Source organism: Babylonia areolata, chromosome 30 (genome assembly GCF_041734735.1).
Source record: "Babylonia areolata isolate BAREFJ2019XMU chromosome 30, ASM4173473v1, whole genome shotgun sequence".
NCBI classification, from domain to species: domain Eukaryota; kingdom Metazoa; phylum Mollusca; class Gastropoda; order Neogastropoda; family Buccinidae; genus Babylonia; species Babylonia areolata.
Window position 1 is genome coordinate 10,803,605 of NC_134905.1, and position 19,340 is coordinate 10,822,944.

Genomic DNA, 19,340 nt, shown 5'->3' on the forward strand with positions numbered 1-19,340 from the left:
TTGATATCTTTATTTGGAAGATCTAGAGTTTTTCTTACCTGTTTATTCACTCATTCATTTATTACTTATCATTTGTTTATTTATTTGTTATTTGCTTATTCATTCATTAAGTTATTTGTTATTCAATCATTCATTCATTTCTTTATTCATTTATTTATTGTTCTTGTTGTTTTAGAAATGGTTGTTGTTTATTTAGGCAGTAATAGACCCATCTAACCTTCTTCCATATTCCGCTTTATGAGTTTATTTATTTATTTATTACTGTATTTATTTGTTTCTGTATTCATTCATTCATCCATCCATTCATTCATTCATTCATTCATTCATTCGCTTATTTATTCACTTACTTATTTATTCCCATAATGGCAGCTAGTTCAGCAGTAAATATAGAAAAATGTTTACCCAAGTGATGCATTTTTTTTTTTGGAGGGGGTATGGGGGAGAAGGGGTGGGGGGTGGGGGACAGACGGAGATTTTTTTTGCAATTCTCGTATTGCAAAAGCTACTCCTGCTTTTTCATCATGAAGAACAGAACCTTGTTTAAAAAGCTTGAGATAATTTCTGTATTTACTTTATAAGTGAGTGCATACAGATCTCCTTAACAAATTAGGCAAATTGTTTTTGTCAAATTGTGTGTGTGTGTGTGGCGTGTGTGTGTGTGTATGTGTTTGTGACTGCATGTATGTGTAAGCTTGTGTGTGTGTGTGTGTGCACGCGCGCGCATGCATTTCTGATGTTTCATCAACAAAAGAATCCGCAATGATGTTGATTTGCAATAAGGTTTGAGTGGTTCAGTGCCACATCAAAACACAACAGAAAAAGGCAGGATACTGCCATGCTGTTTCAGTGCTGTTTCATTTATATGGATTCCTGGATTTTTTTTTTCTAACCACACAGATGCACTCATGCTCATACACACAGAGCAGTTGAGTATATAGGCAAAATAGGAATAGGCGAATCGGGAACAGACGAATGGGGATAACACCAGCATCTACCTAGCAGTCATGTGGTGTAGCATTTATCATTATGTGGATATGTCTGAATGCAGTGATGCCTCCTTAAGAAACTGAAACTTTGTGTTCAACAGAAGCTGTACTTTTCTTCATCCCTCCCATACTCATTCCCTCCCTCTCTGTGTGTGTTTCACAGTCACATTGTGAACAGTAGACATTGTGTTGCATGTTTTCAAGAGAATGTGTATTTCATCCCTCCCTTTCTCTTCCCTTCTCTCTGTGTCTCACAGTCACATGGTGGACAGTAAACATGTTGTCTTTTGTGTTCAACAGAAGCTGTACAGCCCCCATTGCCCGGTAGTTTTGACCTCAATCTGACCAAGGTCAATGAGGAGGATGGAGAAAGTACGCTCATCGCCAGAAGGGTCAGTGCATTTTCTTTGACTCAACATGCACCTGAGTCTTTACTCAGGATAACTTCATTTCATCACATGCACTGTAACATGACTCACAAGTTCTGTCTCTGACAGCTGTTATCTGTCCCGCCTAACACTCTTACCCCCAGGTCGCCCAGCACTAATCACCTATGAAATCCAATGTCAAGGGGAATAAGTCTTGCAATTTGCGATAGTAGATAGTTATACAAAGTGATTAAAAATAGGATTACCTTCTTTTGTTGTACATAGTTAATTTTCCTGCATTCTACACATAATATAGTTGCAAAATAATTTTTGTTTCCAGGCTCATGTTGCTTTGTACTTACACACACACACACACACACACACACACACACACACACACACACACACACACACACACACACACAAGAGCGTCAGATTTGATGGTCAACTTTGAAAAAAATAAAAATAAAAATAATTGCAGTATGCTTTTTTGGAGTAAGTTTGTCTGGTCTGCAGTGTCTTCTAAAATATCGTCTTCTTATTCTTTTTCTTCCTCAACTTGAATTGCAGCAATGAACATGCTGATTTTTATGTGCTTTTCATTTTGAAGGATGATGTATGTTCCCTTGATGGTGGGGAGAAAAACAACAAACAATGCTCTTTATCTTTCTGTTGCTCTGTCTGTCAGCCTCCCACTGTCATTCTCTGATCCTGCTTTATTGTGTCTCTCCCTGTTTTGATGCATTCTAAAAATTGTTATTTATTTTGTTTGTTTGTCAAATCATTGCTTCTGACATTTTATGATGCAGATGATGAGATACAAATTAAACTGAAGCTGTTTTGAGGTTTCAATTTTGGTGGCAAGGCAGGATGATATGATGATGAGATTTAAGTCTAGCAATTTGCTTTCCCACTGACACCCCTTTTTCTCTCCATCTCTCCTCTCCCTCTCTTCCTGTCTGTCTCTATCTCTGTCTCAGACATGGTCTCTCTCTCTCTCTCCATTTCTCTCTCCCCTCTCAGTCTCTCTCTCTCTGCCGTTTGTCCCCCCCCTTCTCTTTCTCTCTGCATCAGTCTGTTTCTCTGTCTGGCTGTATGCCTGCCTGTCTGTCTATCTGTCTCTCTGATCTTCATGTCTGTCTCGTTTGTCTTTTTTTTCTGCTGTTATGTTTGTTTTTTGCTTGAAATTAAAAAAAAAATCTGTTTATCATATCCTTGATTTTCTTTGTTTCTTCTAGACTCTGTTGTTCTCAGTCCAACACATTTTACTCCTTGTAGCTGTGGTAATGAAATTACAAAAACAGCAAGCTGAATATACATGAGTGCTAGTGGCATGTCACACTCACCCTTCTGACCATCCCCCATCCCCTCTCTCTACTTCCCCCTCTACCCTGCCCATGCCCTCCAATTTCACCTCTCTCCATCCCTCACCTCCCTCTCCCAACTCGTCTTGATTTGGAACTGAAACCTGTTGCAAGTAAATAATGACCTTTCTCTCTTACGTACCCTCTCACACCACCCTCCCCAGTGCCTGTCTCCCCACACCACCTGCTTCATGACTGTTTTTAAAGCTGACGTTCTTAAGCTGTTTTGTTGTTATATGGCTCTGAACTTGACTGAAATAATAATGGCGATCAGTTGAAGTGTTGTGTTGTGCTGTGCTGTGCTTCTCTGGCTGCTTGCAGTTGGGAGAGTTTATCTGTCTGGAGTGACACTGTGTGCATGTGTGTGTGTGTATGATGGCTTGTGAAGAGTCTCTTGTCATTTTTATCTGGGGATGACCCCTCAGAGGGGATGAAGGTGCAAGTGTGAAGACCTTGAAGCCTGGGAGAAAGGGTGGGGCCAGGTTTTGGGAAGGGAAATATTATTAACAATACTAATTTACAACAAACTATATATCAGTTATGAGATTGACATCTTTTGACGATTATTTCTGATTGGTTTTATTGGCCCCATTTCTGAAAAAAAAGTATGGATTTAAGTTCAGTCAAACACAGAACCTAGGCACTGTTGCTGAGATTGAACCCAGAACCCTCAGACTGAAAGTCCAACATTTTAACCACTCGGCTATTGCATCCGTCAGACAGACATTTCAGGGTTATCAGCACCAACAGCTTCTAGATTGGGTCTCATGTAGGGGGTCCTCCTTCCCTGTGTACACTTTGAAGCAGTAGCAATAGGCACTGCTTCCTTTCATGCACAGGTACCTGTTGATGCCAAACCTGCCACGCTTCAGTGGCATGTACTGGTGGAACAAGAGCCTACCTTTTCATAACAGTAAACTCTCATCCAGACACACTACTTGCTGTGGCTCTTACACTTCCTGGAACCTTTCATGCAGGTGGTCTGCAACTGGACGGATCTTGTAGAGGCTGTCATAGGCTAGGCTGTTTGGAGGTGGCATCCCTTACGTTGTTATGAAAATGGAGAAACTGCATGATGTTCAAAAACATATTGAATAACAGTAGATCAGACCTAAAGTTGTATGTACAAACACCACATTCATCCACACAACCCCTTCTACACATACACAAACCACACACACACACACACACACACACACACACACACACACACACACACACACACACACACAAAAGAAAAAAAAGAGAAAAAAAAGCTCAAATATACACATGTACACACCCACAGAACACACATGCACACACATACACAGTGATATACACACACGCAACATGACTAAACTACACACACAAGCACCACACAAACAAGTGTAAAAAATGTACAGAATTCACTCACATTCATGCACACACATACACACACATAAATTATACACACACAAGTATTCATGTACACACACACAGACATACATGTACACCTGCACATAAGCACAGATTTACATATGAAGTATGTCACACACACACACACACACACACACACACACACACACACACACACACACACACACACACACACACACACACACAAATGTGCGCACTCACACACAGACACACAAGCGCGCGCGCGCGCACACACACACACACGCACGCACGCACGCACGCACGCACGCACTCACACACACACACACACACACACACACACACTGTTCAGAATCAGTGATGAATCCTATGCTTCTTGCACTACTTGTGAATTGGATATTATGGGAGCCTACCTTTAACTGAGGTAAGAAGAGTACAGGAAGGAGACAGGTTAGGAATGGAAAAGAGAATTGACTCTGTTTTATCATCATTAAATTTTATTTTGTTTTTGTTCGTCCAGGATTTTGTATTGTGGGTGCTTTTTTTTTCCAGAACATGAAGTTTTTGTGCATTCTGTGGTGAGGCTGATTTTTGTACTTGCGTGTCATCTGCAAACAACCGATGAGCAACAGTGTGGTTCTGGAAGATATCAGGCAGAGGGGTGAAATAGGACTGAAAACTGAGCCTTGTGGGACACCAAAAAGAAGAGGGGCTGGGGATTATGTGGAATTGTTGACAGACACTAACTGTTTACTGTTTGCCAGATACAATTTGAACCATTTGAGTGCTGTGGAACAAATGCCAAAAATAGTTTCTAATCGGGGAAAGAGAATTTGGTGATCAATATTGTCAAATGCTGTGGAAAGATCTAACAAGATCAGAACAGAAATTTAGTCTTCATCCATAGCTGCAAGCAGATCATTTGCACGAGAGCAGATCCAGTGCTATGTCCTGTTTGACAGGCTGGCTGGAAAGAGTTACAGAGGTTGTTGCTTTGGAGATTTTTGCCGAGTCTAGTGTTGAATTTTTGGAATAATTGTTTACATGTTGAACTGGCCAGTATCAGTCCACATTCAATAGTCACAGACTTAATCACATTATAATGAATAAACGAGAATGTGGATTTGTTTTATATTGGAAGAGAAACAAATCTGAAAATAAATCAAGATTATTATTTCATAATAATTTTTTTTCATGAATACATAACCAAAACCTTATTTACTTGAAGGATGTCTTAATTGTAATCAAAAACAGTATCTCAGTTGTAATCAAAAACAATCACAGTGCAAATTAAGAATATCCTGTCATGATTTTACAGTAGAAAAGGGTAGATATTTTAACAAATGAAAAGAAATGAGACTGTGTTTACAGTGTCTAACAATTTATGATGAATACCATTTCTTAGATGATTGTGAACTATACAAAGAAACTGAGAAGAATTCATACACAAAATTAAAAACATACCTTCCAAATATTATTAAAACCAGTTAGCTGATACTGGAACTGGAAGACAAACTTGTGGGAATGTTTGGAAAATTTGTCAAAAACTGCTGCCAAATATATATATATATTTTTTGTTTTGTTGTTGATGTTGTTGAATTACTTTTTGTGTGGTATATGTGACTGTGCATACATGTCCTACAAACCTTGTTAAGGTTTGATTTACATTAATGATTAAAATTGATTCTGATTCTTATCCTGATTGTAATTCTGATTCACACACATACACACACACACACACACACACACACACACACACACACACACACACACACAAAGAAAATCACATTGAAAAAAATCATTATGAAGAGTCCCCCCTGGCCCCTTGCCAGGGTAAGTATTACCATTTCGTGCAAGTCTGATGTTCATCTTGCTGTGTATCTGGCGATGGTCTGACCAACAGACTGTTCCTCTTGTGCAGCGTGTAATGGAAACATCACCTCTGTCCCTCTGCTGGACAATCACATAGTCCAGCATGTGCCATTGCTTGGAGCGGGGGTGCATCCATGTGTTCTTGTACTTGTCCGCTTCTTGGAAGAGGGTGTTGGTGATGGTCAGTCCATGCTGCGCGTAGAGCGAGAGCAAAAGCAGTCCATTGGAGTTGCACTTGACAGTGCTGTGCTGTCCTAGAATTTTTGGCCACAAGGAGAAGTCCACGCCAATGCGGGCATTGAAATCCCCAAGGATGATCAGCCTGTCCTTTTTGTCTACCACTGAAATGGTGTGGCTGAGCTCCTCGTAGAAAGCTTCTTTAATGTCATCAGGGTTGGTCATCGTCAGGGCATAGCAGCTGATGACTGTGGAGAAGCGATCCTCGGACAGCTTCAGATGCATGGTCATCAGCCCATCGTTTATCCCACGTGGGACGCTGTCAAGCTGTCGTGCAAGTTTGGTTCGTATGGCAAGGCCCACGCCTGAGGTTCTTGGGGTGCCATCTGGCTTCCCAATGCAGTAGAAGGTGTAGCCCCCTCCAACTTTCTCCAGCTGGGTTTCAACGGCAAACCTGGTTTCGCTCAGGGCTGCTATGTCCACCTGGTAGCGATCAAGCATTCTAGCAGTGAGCGCTGTGCGCCTTTCTGGTCTGTTGTGTCTGTCTAAAATGGTGTGAACATTCCAGCCAACCAGAGTCAGGGCATGACTCCTGGTTCTTTTCTTCTGTTGTTTTCAACTGCAAGTGTTGGGTGTCCAAGTAGGTGTGGTTTCCTACTAGGTACTAGGGAGGGAGGGGGGGAGAGAAAACACACAGAGAGTGAGAGCAAAACAGGGAAAGAGAAACAGAGAGATTTGTTTTACAAATATATAAAAGATATCATTTTGACTTAATTATGAGAGAGAGTAATGTAATTCAACACCAAATTTGGCATAAAAATAGGAAAAATTCAGTTCTTCCCACTCTTTTTGATTTTAATGACAATGCACCTCTTGGAAGTGCACAAAAAATAAATAAGAAGCCAAAATATTACCAGAGAAACTACAGTGTTAAAGTTTACCACCAACACACAGACACAGACAACCGAACCCACAAGTGAGTCAAAAATAGGATTTAAATGGCATTATTACGTCCACTACAATCACTTTTATTTATCGCTCAAAGAAGAAAACGTCAGCATTGCTTTAAATATTAAACTTAGTCAAATGACGTCAGATGCGCCACACACATTCTATGAAATGCATTACAAGATCTGTCTGTCTGTCTGTCTATATATATATATATATATATATATATATATATATATATATATATATATATATATATATACACACACACACACACACACACACACATAGATAGATACACACATAGATAGATACACACACACACACACACACACACACACACATATCTCTCTCCATGTTAAGATGACACATGACATACACACACACAGCCACACTGACAAAACACACTCTGAATGTCTCCCCTCCCTCCCCGCACAGATAAGCACTCCCGAAAATGTGCCAGTGTGCTTGTGCATATGTTTGTCTTGTGGATGGGTGTCATTTCAACATGTATTAGTTTTTATGCTGCTATATAAAAACGTTTTCTTTATTAGAAGATTATTTAGATTCATCTCTCTCTATCAGTCTCTCTTTCTCTGTCTTCCTCTCTCTTCTCTCTTTCTCTCTCCCTCTCCTGCTGAACATTTTGATGTAAAGTTTTACTTGTGAAGTGGACATGCCGTCTCACAATCTCCATTTTCGTTTCTGCTGTGGCCTGTTTGTGTCAACGTTTTGGAGTTTCATGGCACGACGCGCTGTGATGGCTGTGAAAATGCGTGCTCGAACTGTGATGACAAGAAGTAGAGCAGAGGTGGTGGTGTTTGTGTTTGTGATATATTACCTTCTGTGTTGTGGTGACATCGAAATGAATCCCGGGCCCCCAAAGAAGTCAACAGAAGCGAAGGTGTCACACAGGCAAGTGGAGAAAGAAAAACAGGACGAAAGGCAAGTCAGAGAAAGCAGACTGTCCGACTGTACCCCCACTGACACAGTGTTCAGAGACATAGGGCAGGACACAGGGGAACAGATATTGGAAGCAATACGACAACAGGGAGAAGCAATACGGCAACAGACCCAGCAGTTCGACTCTCTCCAGTCCAGTATGAAGACGGTTCTAAACAACATCGGAACGATCAAAACAGAGATCAGACATGTTCGATCGAAGTGTGAGGACATTGACAGAAGATGCGACAGTCTGGAGAAATCTAACGCAGAGTTAACATCACAAGTTGACAGAAGTTGGAAGGACATTGACAGTCTGATGAAAGAAAACAAACAAAATAAACAGACGGTACAAAGTGTGTCTTCTTCTGTACAAAGACTGCAGGAAGAAGTGGCATCACTGAACTCTGAAGTTGACCGACTGGAACAGTTTTCAAGGAGGGACAACCTTCGTATGTACGGAGTCCCGGACACTGCTGGCGCAGTTAGAGAATCTTACGATGCGTGTGCACGTGCTGTGACAGACACCTTGAACAGTGTCGACGGTCCAAAACAGTGGACAACGGACGATATATCCAGGGCTCACCGTGTGGGCAGAAGTCAGGACGGTAAACCCAGACCTATGCAAATCAAGTTTTCCAGATGGAAAGACAAAATGACTATTCTGTCCGATCGGAAGTACAGAGACAATCTGGAGTCCCGTGGAGTCAGGGTGGCAAACGACCTGACAAGACAGCAAGCAGCCGTTGTAGCAGACGCCAAGAGGGAGGGCAAGGTGGCTTTCTTTCGACACGGAAAGATGATGATCGGCCCCCGACGACCCGACCCCAGGACCTACGCCGAAGCAGCAGCAGCCAAAGGAAACGGCACACAAGAGACAACCCGGAACCCTCCAGCACAGACTGACTTGGGAGACGACCCCTGCCATGTGAGTCCCAGCCATCGGGAAAACAGAAACAGAGACGGGGATTCCCCGTCTTATGGCGTGCGACTTGGTCAGCGTGACATTCCTCCATGTGCCATCAACAAATCCCGTGGGAACAGTGACACTCCTGCACGTGCAAGCAGTGGTAGTACACGTGGTGAAACAAAGCAGAAGCAAGGTGAGCTGCGTGACTACTGGAGAAAAACAAGAAACTCGCCCCCACAAAGCCCCGGCACCCAGAGGACAGTGACCCCGAGCCGTGTTCAGTGTGATAAACAATAGGACAGGCAGGACCATTCATGTGATCTGTCTTTTCTGACATTTAACGTGGAAAATCTGGCTGCTAAGGTCAAGGACTCTTCTTTTATGAACTATGTGTCTAAATTTGATTTTGCATGCTTGACAGAAACTTTTGCAGATAGCTCCTTTAATTTCGACGGTTTGTTTCCGGATCACATCAGGTTCACTGCACCAGCAATTAAACTACCAAGGCATGGTAGACATTCAGGAGGAGTATTGCTCTTGGTTAAAAGAAAGTGGCGTGATTTCATTAAACATATCAAAATAAATGCTAACAACACTATTGCTATAAAATAAAAACAGATAAATGTGTGTTTAATGCAGACAAAGATGTATTGCTAATTGCTTGCTATGTTGTCCCTGAAAATGGCCCTCTGTATGATTCTCTTGAATTGAAAGATGGCATCATGATTCTCGTGGAATGTATTATGCAAGTAATGGATAAACAGGATTTGTATCTTGTCATGTTTGGTGACTTTAACGCAAGAACTGGTAATGAACAGGCCAAAGTTTTGAACATGGAAAACTACTCACCAGGATGCAAGTCTATTGATTGTGAAGATAATTTTTGCAGATATTCTAAGGATTGTACTGTCAATAATTTTGGTCGATCACTGCTGGATTTATGTTGCATGTTAAACTGTGTCATTTTGAATGGATTTTGTGTAGGGGATAGTAGAGGAGAGTTTACATATGTTTCACCAAATGGTAGTAGCGTTATCGACTATTTTATTATTTCCGAAAGTCTGTTTTCTAGTAAATGTGATGTAAAAGTTATTGATCGCACGGAATCTTGGCATTCGCCAGTTGAATTGATCTGGTATGATACAGCAAGAAAGGAGAATAATACAGATGACTCAGAGCGGTTCGAAGAGAAAATTGTTTGGTCAAATGATCTGCTACAAGCGTATCGGGAAGAACTCCAATCGACATCCTTTAAACAATATCTAAATAACGCGGCAAAGGTTATGAAATCTGATGTAAATGAATCTGTCGATATCCTGACAAAAGCGTTGTACGGAGCCGGAGCAGCTGCTTGCATGATAAAAGTTGTAAGTAGCAAGAATAGACAGTCTAATGCATGGTTTGACCATGAATGTGACCAGAAAAGAAAATTAGTGAAAAGAAAGCTGAGGAAATATAGACGAACAGATAAACAAGTAGATAAGGAGTCTTATGTCACAGAAAGGAAGGAATATAAACGTTTGCTGAACAAAAAGAAAAACGAATATAACGAAAAAAGACTGTCCAAACTAAAGCAAAATTTCAAGAACTCAAAAGAATTTTGGCAAACAATAAGAACAGTCACACGTAAATCGGTAATTTATAATCAGATAACAAGCGAACAGTGGTATCAGCATTTCTCAAAGGTATTCAGTAACTTAGATGACAACCGCGAGGATGACATTCCTGATGACTATGACCAAGCTAACGAAAGCTCAGAGCCTATATTTGATAATGATATATCAAAGGAGGAGGTTATAGACAGTATCAAAAACCTTAAAGCGGGTAAAAGCGCTGGTTGTGATAAAGTCGTCAGTGAGATGCTAAAGAATGCCAGCAATGATGTCATTGACTTCCTTGTTCAACTTTTTAACCGGTTGTTCAAAGATGGAATATTCCCAAAAGAATGGTCCAAATCAATAATCGTGCCAATCCATAAGAAAGGGGACCCAAATATACCTGACAACTATCGTGGGATAGCTTTGACCAGCATTATAAGCAAAGCGTATACATACATTCTGAACAAAAGATTAACAGCTTGGGCAGAAAGAGAGGAAAAGATAGTCGAAGAGCAAGCAGGTTTCAGGGCGGGCTACAGCACAGTAGATCACATATTTACATTGTATGGACTTGTACAGAAATATTTACAGAATAATAGTAAGCTTTACATTGCGTTTGTGGACTTTAGAAAGGCCTTTGATTCGGTGGACAGAAATATATTATGGGATGTTTTAAGAAAATCAGGTATACACAGGCATTTATACAAAGCTGTGAAAGGAATTTATACTTCTGTACTTGCATGTGTGCGTGACAAATGTTTGTATTCTGATCTCTTTGATTGTCCAAGAGGAGTTAAACAGGGCTGTTTACTTAGTCCCATGCTATTTTCTTTTCTTATCAATGAATTAGCAATTGAACTATCAAAAATGGGTAAACATGGCATCCAGATGATACCTAATGCTGTAGAAATCTTCTTATTGCTTTTTGCAGATGACGTGATATTGGTGTCAAGCACCCCTATAGGCCTGCAGAATCAACTGAATGTTTTAAATCATGAAGCTGATCGCTTAGGTCTTACAGTTAATTTAGCTAAAACAAACGTTGTAGTGTTTCGCATGGGTGGATATTTGTCGTCAAGTGAAAAGTGGCTGTATGGTAACACTGAAGTGAAAGTTACAAATGCATACAAATACTTAGGGTTGACATTCACGACTAAACTCTGCCTCACTACTTCCCTTGACGAACGGTGCAGGAAGAGTAAAGGAGGAGTAATAGAAATCCTCAACGCCATGAAACGCCTGGGTTCTATCAGTCCTGCTCTGTTCTGGAAATTATTTGACAGCCAAATAGAACCCATACTTACGTATGCCTCTGAAGTTTGGGGTCTAGAACCTGGACCTATTAGCCAGATAGAAAAGGTGCATACATTTTCAATTAAACGGTTTCTAAACATGCCTATGCACTCATCAAATAAGCTGTTGTATGGGGAGACAGGCAGGTATCCTCTTTTTATTAGAACTGCAGTGAAATGTGTTAAATATTGGCTCAGACTAATAAAACTGCCTTTAACTAGAATTAGCAGACAAACATATGAAATGCTCCATTTACAAAATGAACTAGGAAAAAGTAACTGGGTATCGAAAATACAGAAAATTCTAAACGACAATGGTTTGGGTGTAGTATGGTTATGCCAAGGTGTAGGGTATGAAAATAACTTCATAGCAGTTTTCAAAGATAGATTGATTTCTTGTTACAAACAAAACTGGCATTCAGAAATAGAACACAATGAAAAGTACAGCAGGCACTACTCGTTTAAAGATACATTTGGTGCAGAAAAATATTTGTCATTTATTACCACCAAGAAATTCCGAGATACCCTTACACGATTCCGACTTAGAGCGTGCGGATTGAGGAGCCATAAGGTATGGTGTCTAACTGAGGCTGAGGCAAACAGCACTTGCCCAATGTGCGGCTCCGAAAAAGAAGACGAAATTCACGTTTTATTCCACTGTCCCGCATATGCACACATCCGAAACAGATATCCATTCAACATAGAATCAAGTCCCGTTGATGACTTGACCCGCATGCAACACGTGCTAAAAAATGAGAACGAAGTGATGGTAACAGCTATGTCAAAATTTCTTACCATAGCACTTAACTGTAGGCAGAAAGCACTAGAAAATGGACAGACAGTATAAAGAATCAAGTAAAAGGTACGTAATTATATACAGATGACCCCTAACGCTAATGAATAAACGGATTCACTAATTATTATATAAGCAAATGAATTATGACCGTGGATGGTCCACATGTTGTTTGCTCTTTTGTTGTTCTTTTTCCCTACCCTTTTCTTGCGTACAGTTGTTGCGGTGTGTGTTTCGTGGTATTTGCTTAATTAGTTTTTGTTTTTTGTAATCCCCCCTTGTCAAAATGGCTGTAAATGCTTTTGACAATAAATCATCAATCAATCAATCTCCCTCTCTTTCCCTCTGTCTCCTGTCACACAAGTGAGTGTTGTCCTCTGGCATAATTTTGTAACAAAAAAAAGCCCAACAAAAATCCACCAGTAGGTACACAAATACATAAGCATGCACTCAAGGCCTGACAAGCGGGTTATGCTGCTGTCAGGCCTCTGCCTTGCAGATGTGGTGTAGCATATATGGATTTGTCCAAACGCAGTGACGCCTTTTTGAGAAACTGAAACTGATACTCCTGTCAAATGTATGCTGCATGTGATTACAAGCCAAAATAATATAATACTCCAAACATACTATTCATATTGTATACTGTATTACAGAGAGAGAGAGGGGGGGGTGGAGGGGGGGGTGGGGTGGGGGGTGAGGGGATACACACACACACGGAAAATTGACAGAATGGTGAATGTCAGAAGCATGTTTTAGGTTTACGTGCATGAATCAAGACTGTACATGTGCCTGATTTCCTTTCCTAGGTGGTTTTGTTGTTGCTTGGTTCTATGGGATCAATATTTACTCTTTTTCTCTTCTTCTTTTTAGCCCTGATGTGGCCCTGTGTGGTTGGCTTGGTTAAAAGCGACAAAGATAAATAATTATGAGATAAACTGACAGAAAAGTTTGGTTGGTTTCACTCCTTTAGCTAGTTGGACAGGCAAAGATTTATAAAACGAAGACTTCAGCAAAACAAATTGGGCTGTTCTTGACCAGTGCAAGTGACTTGTGTTACATATTGTGGTCAGGAACAGTGTCCCCCTCTTCCCCCTCCCCTCCACCCCATCTCATTCATCCCCGGTGGGTCCCGTCCTTTTTGTTTTGTCAGGATGACCTTCAGTTTATGTAGTGGGTAAGGACATGGGGATACCTTTCCAACCTCTACAAAGGTGGTGGTTGGTGGGAACGAGATGTGAATGTATTTTAGTGGTGGGAACCCCCTTTCCAACCCCACCCATCCAGCAGTAGGAACAGCTGCCATGCAATGTTCATAGAATCTAAGAATGACAGCCAAAAAAATCCCTGGCCTCCACATTGTTATTTATGACCTTTTGGTATGCTTGCTACACGGCAATCTCTACCGGATACCCCCAACCCTCTGCGCTCCAGCTTCCTCCCCATCACCATAGCACCCCTCACCCCCTTTCCTGTTTTCTCACTTCTGGTGCCAGTTGCTGCTGCACTGAATGCACTTCCACTTGTTGGCAATGATGGTGGAAGGGGAAAGGGTAGTGTACAGGGAGAATAGATTGGGTGTGGTGGTGGTGTTGGGGGAGAGGAAGCTGTATGACAGCAATTATATGAAAATAGCTGGACAGTCTTTTATTTTATCAAAAGCCATTATTCTTGAGCTTCTGACTTTAGTTGTGTGGACAACTTTCCTTTGAGAGTAGTAAGCTGTGGGGTCGTTTGTCAATCACTCCAGTCTTGTCCACCTTTTTGGGACGCGATATTCAGGTACTATGACATGAAAATATGCTCCCACTTCGGCTTATTATTTCAGCCTTTATTCTTCTGCTCTTCATCACTCTTTTGTATTGACCTTCTGCTTGGTTTTGCTAGTGAGAGAAAGAGAAGAATGTAGCTCAGCACTTCTATTATGACCAGACACTCCGGGGCCTCCATTGTGCTCCGCGTGTGTGTCGGTGTATGTGTGTGCCTCTGTGTGTGTGCCTCTGTGTGTGTGTTTGTGTGTGTGTGTGTGTGTGTGTTTGTGCATTCGTGTGTGGGTGTCGTTTCTTTCATGCGTTTGTTTCCTTTCAAACCCTGATTGCCTTCGTCCAGCTAGACTCTGTTTTGTTTATTCATTGGTTCACAAGCCATTTCTCACAACTGCTTCCCCAATTCCATCCGACACTATATCACCATGCACATATATGCACATAAATCATTCATGGAGAGGGCCAGTTTAGACACAGCGACTGTGGAAGCTGACTGGATCCATAGCTGCTGTCACAGGGGGCAGATTTGCATAGCTGGTAGGGGCAAGAGTGGCCCAGCCAGGTGCAAAAGACAGTGTCACGGCTCGTTAAGGACTGTGATGTACCTGACTGTGATGTACCTGCCGTGCCTCTAGGGAGGGGTTTGGGGGGAGGCAGGTGGGTGATTTATTGATATGGATATTTACATAGCGTCTATCCTCGGTCGGAGACCAAGCTCTAAGCGCTTTACAAACATGGGGTCATTAGCACAACAGGCTGCCTACTTGGGTAGAGCTGACTAATGGCTGCCAGTGGGCGCTCATCATTCGTTTCCTGTGTCATTCAATCAGGTTTCAGGCACGCACACATACACACTCAGACAAACATGTAACATTTTACGTGTATGACCGTTTTGTTCATTTACCCCACCATGTAGGCAGCCATACTCCGTTTTCGGGGGTTGGGGGGGGTGGGCATGCTGGGTATATTTGTGTTTCCATAGCCCACTGAACACTGACATGGATTACATGATCTTTAACGTGCGTATTTGATCTTCTGCTTGCGTATACACACGAACGGGGGTTCAGGCACTAGCAGGTCTGCACATATATTAACCTGGAAGATCGGAAAAGTCTCCACCCTTTACTCACCAGGCACCGTCACTGTGATTTGAACCCGGGACCCTCGGATTGAAAGTCCAATGCTTTAACCATTTGAGTATTGTGTTGTGGAGTGTATTTGTATTTGTATTTCTTTTTATCACAACAGATTGCTCTATGTGAAATTCGGGCTGCTCTCCCCAGGGAGAGCGCATCGCTACACTACAGAGCCACCCATTTTTTTTTCGTATTTTTTCCTGCGTGCATTTTGATTTGTTTTTCCTATCGAAGTGGATTTTTCTACAGAATTTTGCCAGGAACAACCCTTTTGTTGCCGTGGGTTCTTTTACGCGTGCTAAGTGCATGCTGCACACGGGAGCTCGGTTTATCGTCTCATCCGAATGACTAGTGTCCAGACCACTACTCAGGGTCTAGTGGAGGGGGGGAGAAAATTATCGGCGGCCGAGCCGTGATTCGAACCAGCGCGCTCAGATTCTCTCGCTTCCTAGGCGGACGCGTTACCTCAAGGCCATCACTCCACCAGTGTGCACTGACAATGGTGATCTCCTTTCATTTATTGGGCATGGTACAGGGGTTCAGGGTTGTCTGGTCTTTGATCAGTGTGAGAGACGGTGAGATGTGCTTGACCCCTTCTTACTGGGGTTGGAGGAGGATCAGCTGATGTTGTGGTATGGAACAACTGTGAGTGTGACAGTTTGGGGTTCGTTAGGAGCTGTCTTAATAGTTATAATAACAATAATAATAAATGTAAATTTATGTAGCACCCTTTCTCAGAGCTCAGGGCACTTTACATAAAAGTTAAAAATAACATGATTCATTCATGACCACCCTTTCTCAAACCCCCCACCCCCTAACCCCCCACCCCGCTTCCCCACTCTTCATCTCACATTCGTCATGTATCCAAAGTGAGCTGACACAGATTATGTTGTTAAAAAAAAAAAAAAAAAAGGAAGCGTAGAGTGCTAATAGATAGGTTTTAAAAAGATGAGTTTTTATTGAAGAGCGCTTGTCTCTGTCAACTCAAGCAAAAGAACCTACACAGTCTTCATTCAGCCTATCCAGCAAGAAGCAAGAGGCGAAACTGACACTGAACAACCAAAGGCTTGCAGAGGAACCCACACCTACCTACCTGGGAGTGACCTTTGACCGCAGGCTCACTTGGAAACAGCAGATCACCAGATGCTGTAGCAGGGCCAAGCTGAGACTGGCGATCATGAAGAAACTTGCAGGGACGGACTGGGGGGCTGATGAACGTATCCTAAAGAGACTCTATACGGGGAGAGTCCGACCTGTAGTTGTACGGGACATCAGCATGGGCATCGGCTGCAAAGTCTAACCTCGACTATCTCAACAAGATACAGAACCAAGCTCAGCGTGTCATAACTGGCGCCAGGAGATCCACCCCAGTCCTGAAGATGGAGGTGACCATTGGGCTACAGTCACTGGAGGATAAAAAGGACACAAAGATCCTCATCCAGGCAGCAAAATTCAAACGCCTTGAAAACCATTCAATGAACAACAGAATGAGCAGACCCACCAAGAGCCGGCTGAAAAGAGGCAGCTTCATCCACCAGTCAAAACGCCTTGAAAGACAAACCCCAGTCTTGATGGAACACGCAGCAAAGCCTATCCCGGCAAATGTCACCCACCCATCTTGGAAGAGGCAGGTGTTCCCAACAGTCGTCACCAGCATTCCCGGAGTGGAGAAGAGAGGAACACAGTCAGACACCCAAACGAAGGCCCTGGCCATGGAGTACATCTGCAACCAGTACCCCCAGGAAGACTGGACCCTTGTCTTTACAGATGGCTCCGCCACAGAAGCAACGAGGGATGGTGGAGCTGGAATCTTCCTCCGATACAAAGACGGGGATGAAGAAATTGCAATCCCAAGAGGAAAATACTCCACCAACTTCCGAGCTGAGTGATAAGCCCTCTGTGAGGCAGCCACAACAGTCTCGCATAACTCCACAAGAACAACAGGGCAGGTGGTGGTGTTCTCAGACGCTCTCTTCGTATTCCAAGCCCTCAAGAACTCCCGCTGCAAAGAACAGAACCATCACTTCAGCCCTTGTTGCCCTGAGTGCCGGAGTGGAGAAAGTGGTGATACAATGGGTACCAGCACACTGTGGCATCAGAGGCAACGAAAAAGCAGACATTATGGCAAAAGACGGTGCACAGAAGGAGCAGGCCAACAAACTGATGTCATACGATGAAATCAAGACAATCATCAAGGCACAGCAAGGAATAAAGTGGCGCCTCCAGCACCCTAAATATAACCCAGAAGACAGATACCATTTGCTGGAACGACGGGAACAGGTCAAGATCTTCCACCTGAGGACTGGACACAAACGCCTGCTCCACCACATGCACACAAAATTTGGCATTGGACAGAGTGGAGAGGGCCCTTGTGGTGAGGGACCAATGACAACCGACCACATCCTTCAAAACTGTAGGACGCATGCAGCATCCAGGAGGAATTACTGGCCAACACCGACAGCAGTGGAAGCCAAACTGTACGGCACCCTGGAGGAGCTGCAACGAACGGCAGCCTTCACCGAGGACACCGGGCTGCTTATCTAATGGTAGGCGAACGAAGAAGAAGAATTGAAGAGCGAAAGGCAGAAAAAGGATAGATGCACGGATATGATGAGGAAGGTTGTTCCAGATATAAGGGGTAGCAGAGGGGAAAGAAGTTCACCATAGGTTCTTTTATTGACACCAGGAAGTTTCAGAAGTTAACAGAGGAAGAGCAGAGAGTTTTGGGGGGAGCGTAAGCACTGATAAGGTCAGAAAGATAGGTAGGTCCTGCAGAGTGGAAAGCGGAATAGCAGAGACATGCAACTTTGTATTTGATTCTCGCTTCATTGGGGAGCCACTGTAAAGTGCGGAGGTGGAGAGAAATGTCATCAGTATGTGGGAAGTCAGACAGGCAGCATTATGAATTCGCTGAAGAATATTATGTGGACAGCCTATGAGAAGAGAATTACAGTACTCAATTCATGACAGCACAAAAGCAGAAATAAGAATTCTTGTAGTTTTAACAGAAAGGAACTGATGGATAGAGTATATCTGACGAAGTTCACAATTTACTGTGCATATCAGATTGACTACCTGAGCGTGCAAACTGAGGTCTGAGTGAAGAATGACTCCAAATTCCTTGCTGATTTAAAAAACTGAACTGTGGCATCACCAACCACAATAGAGGCAGGGAAAGAAACAAACGTGTCGTTCTTAGTTAAAGAGGAAAGAATCATAGCTTCAGTTTTGTCATCATTTAACTTTAGTTTGTTGAGTGTCATCCAGGATTTAACATCAAGAATACAATCTTGCATTGACTGAATCAGACTATGTAGTTAGGTTCTGCAGACTTGTAGCTGAGTATCATCAGCAAAAGAGTGTTGAAGAACAGAGTGACCAGAAATGACATCAGAAAGAGGAGCAGTGCACAGAACAAACATAAAGGGACCCAAGACAGAGCCTTATGGCACACCATAGGAGATCAGACTTAAAAGTTGTTAACACAGACAATCTGGAAGCGGTTAGATAGGTAGAAAACCAGTTCCGAACTGTTGAATGAATCCCAAATACGTGTTGTTTAATGCTAGTCTGAAAGTAGTGGAAAATTACATAGAGAGGGAGGAGGAGGAGAGAGAGAGAGACGCTTTTGACGCTTTGATGTTTTACTGTCATTGACTGTACAGTCAAGAGAGAGAGAGAGAGATGTGGAGGAGGAGGGGGAAGATTGATTTAGAGGATTTGTGGAGAGAGACGATGGGAACAACGAAGTGGACGCCATTGATTTAAAAACAAGAACAGTGGTTATTTGTGTTTTTACTCATTATGCATGCGCGCGCGCACTCGCACACACACACAC

The 19,340-nt window shown here is 42.5% G+C and overlaps 1 protein-coding gene across 4 annotated transcripts in view; it reads left to right on the plus strand.

The window, feature by feature from the left end:
* Positions 1–19,340, plus strand: part of LOC143275197 (mitogen-activated protein kinase kinase kinase kinase 4-like) — a 331,965-nt gene that overhangs the window by 151,426 nt on the left and 161,199 nt on the right. For all 4 annotated transcript variants that reach the window (XM_076579163.1, XM_076579166.1, XM_076579165.1 and 1 more), the window contains exon 19: positions 1,287–1,378. In XM_076579163.1, the coding sequence (XP_076435278.1) occupies positions 1,287–1,378 (92 nt within the window). The remainder of the gene's footprint in view (positions 1–1,286; positions 1,379–19,340) is intronic.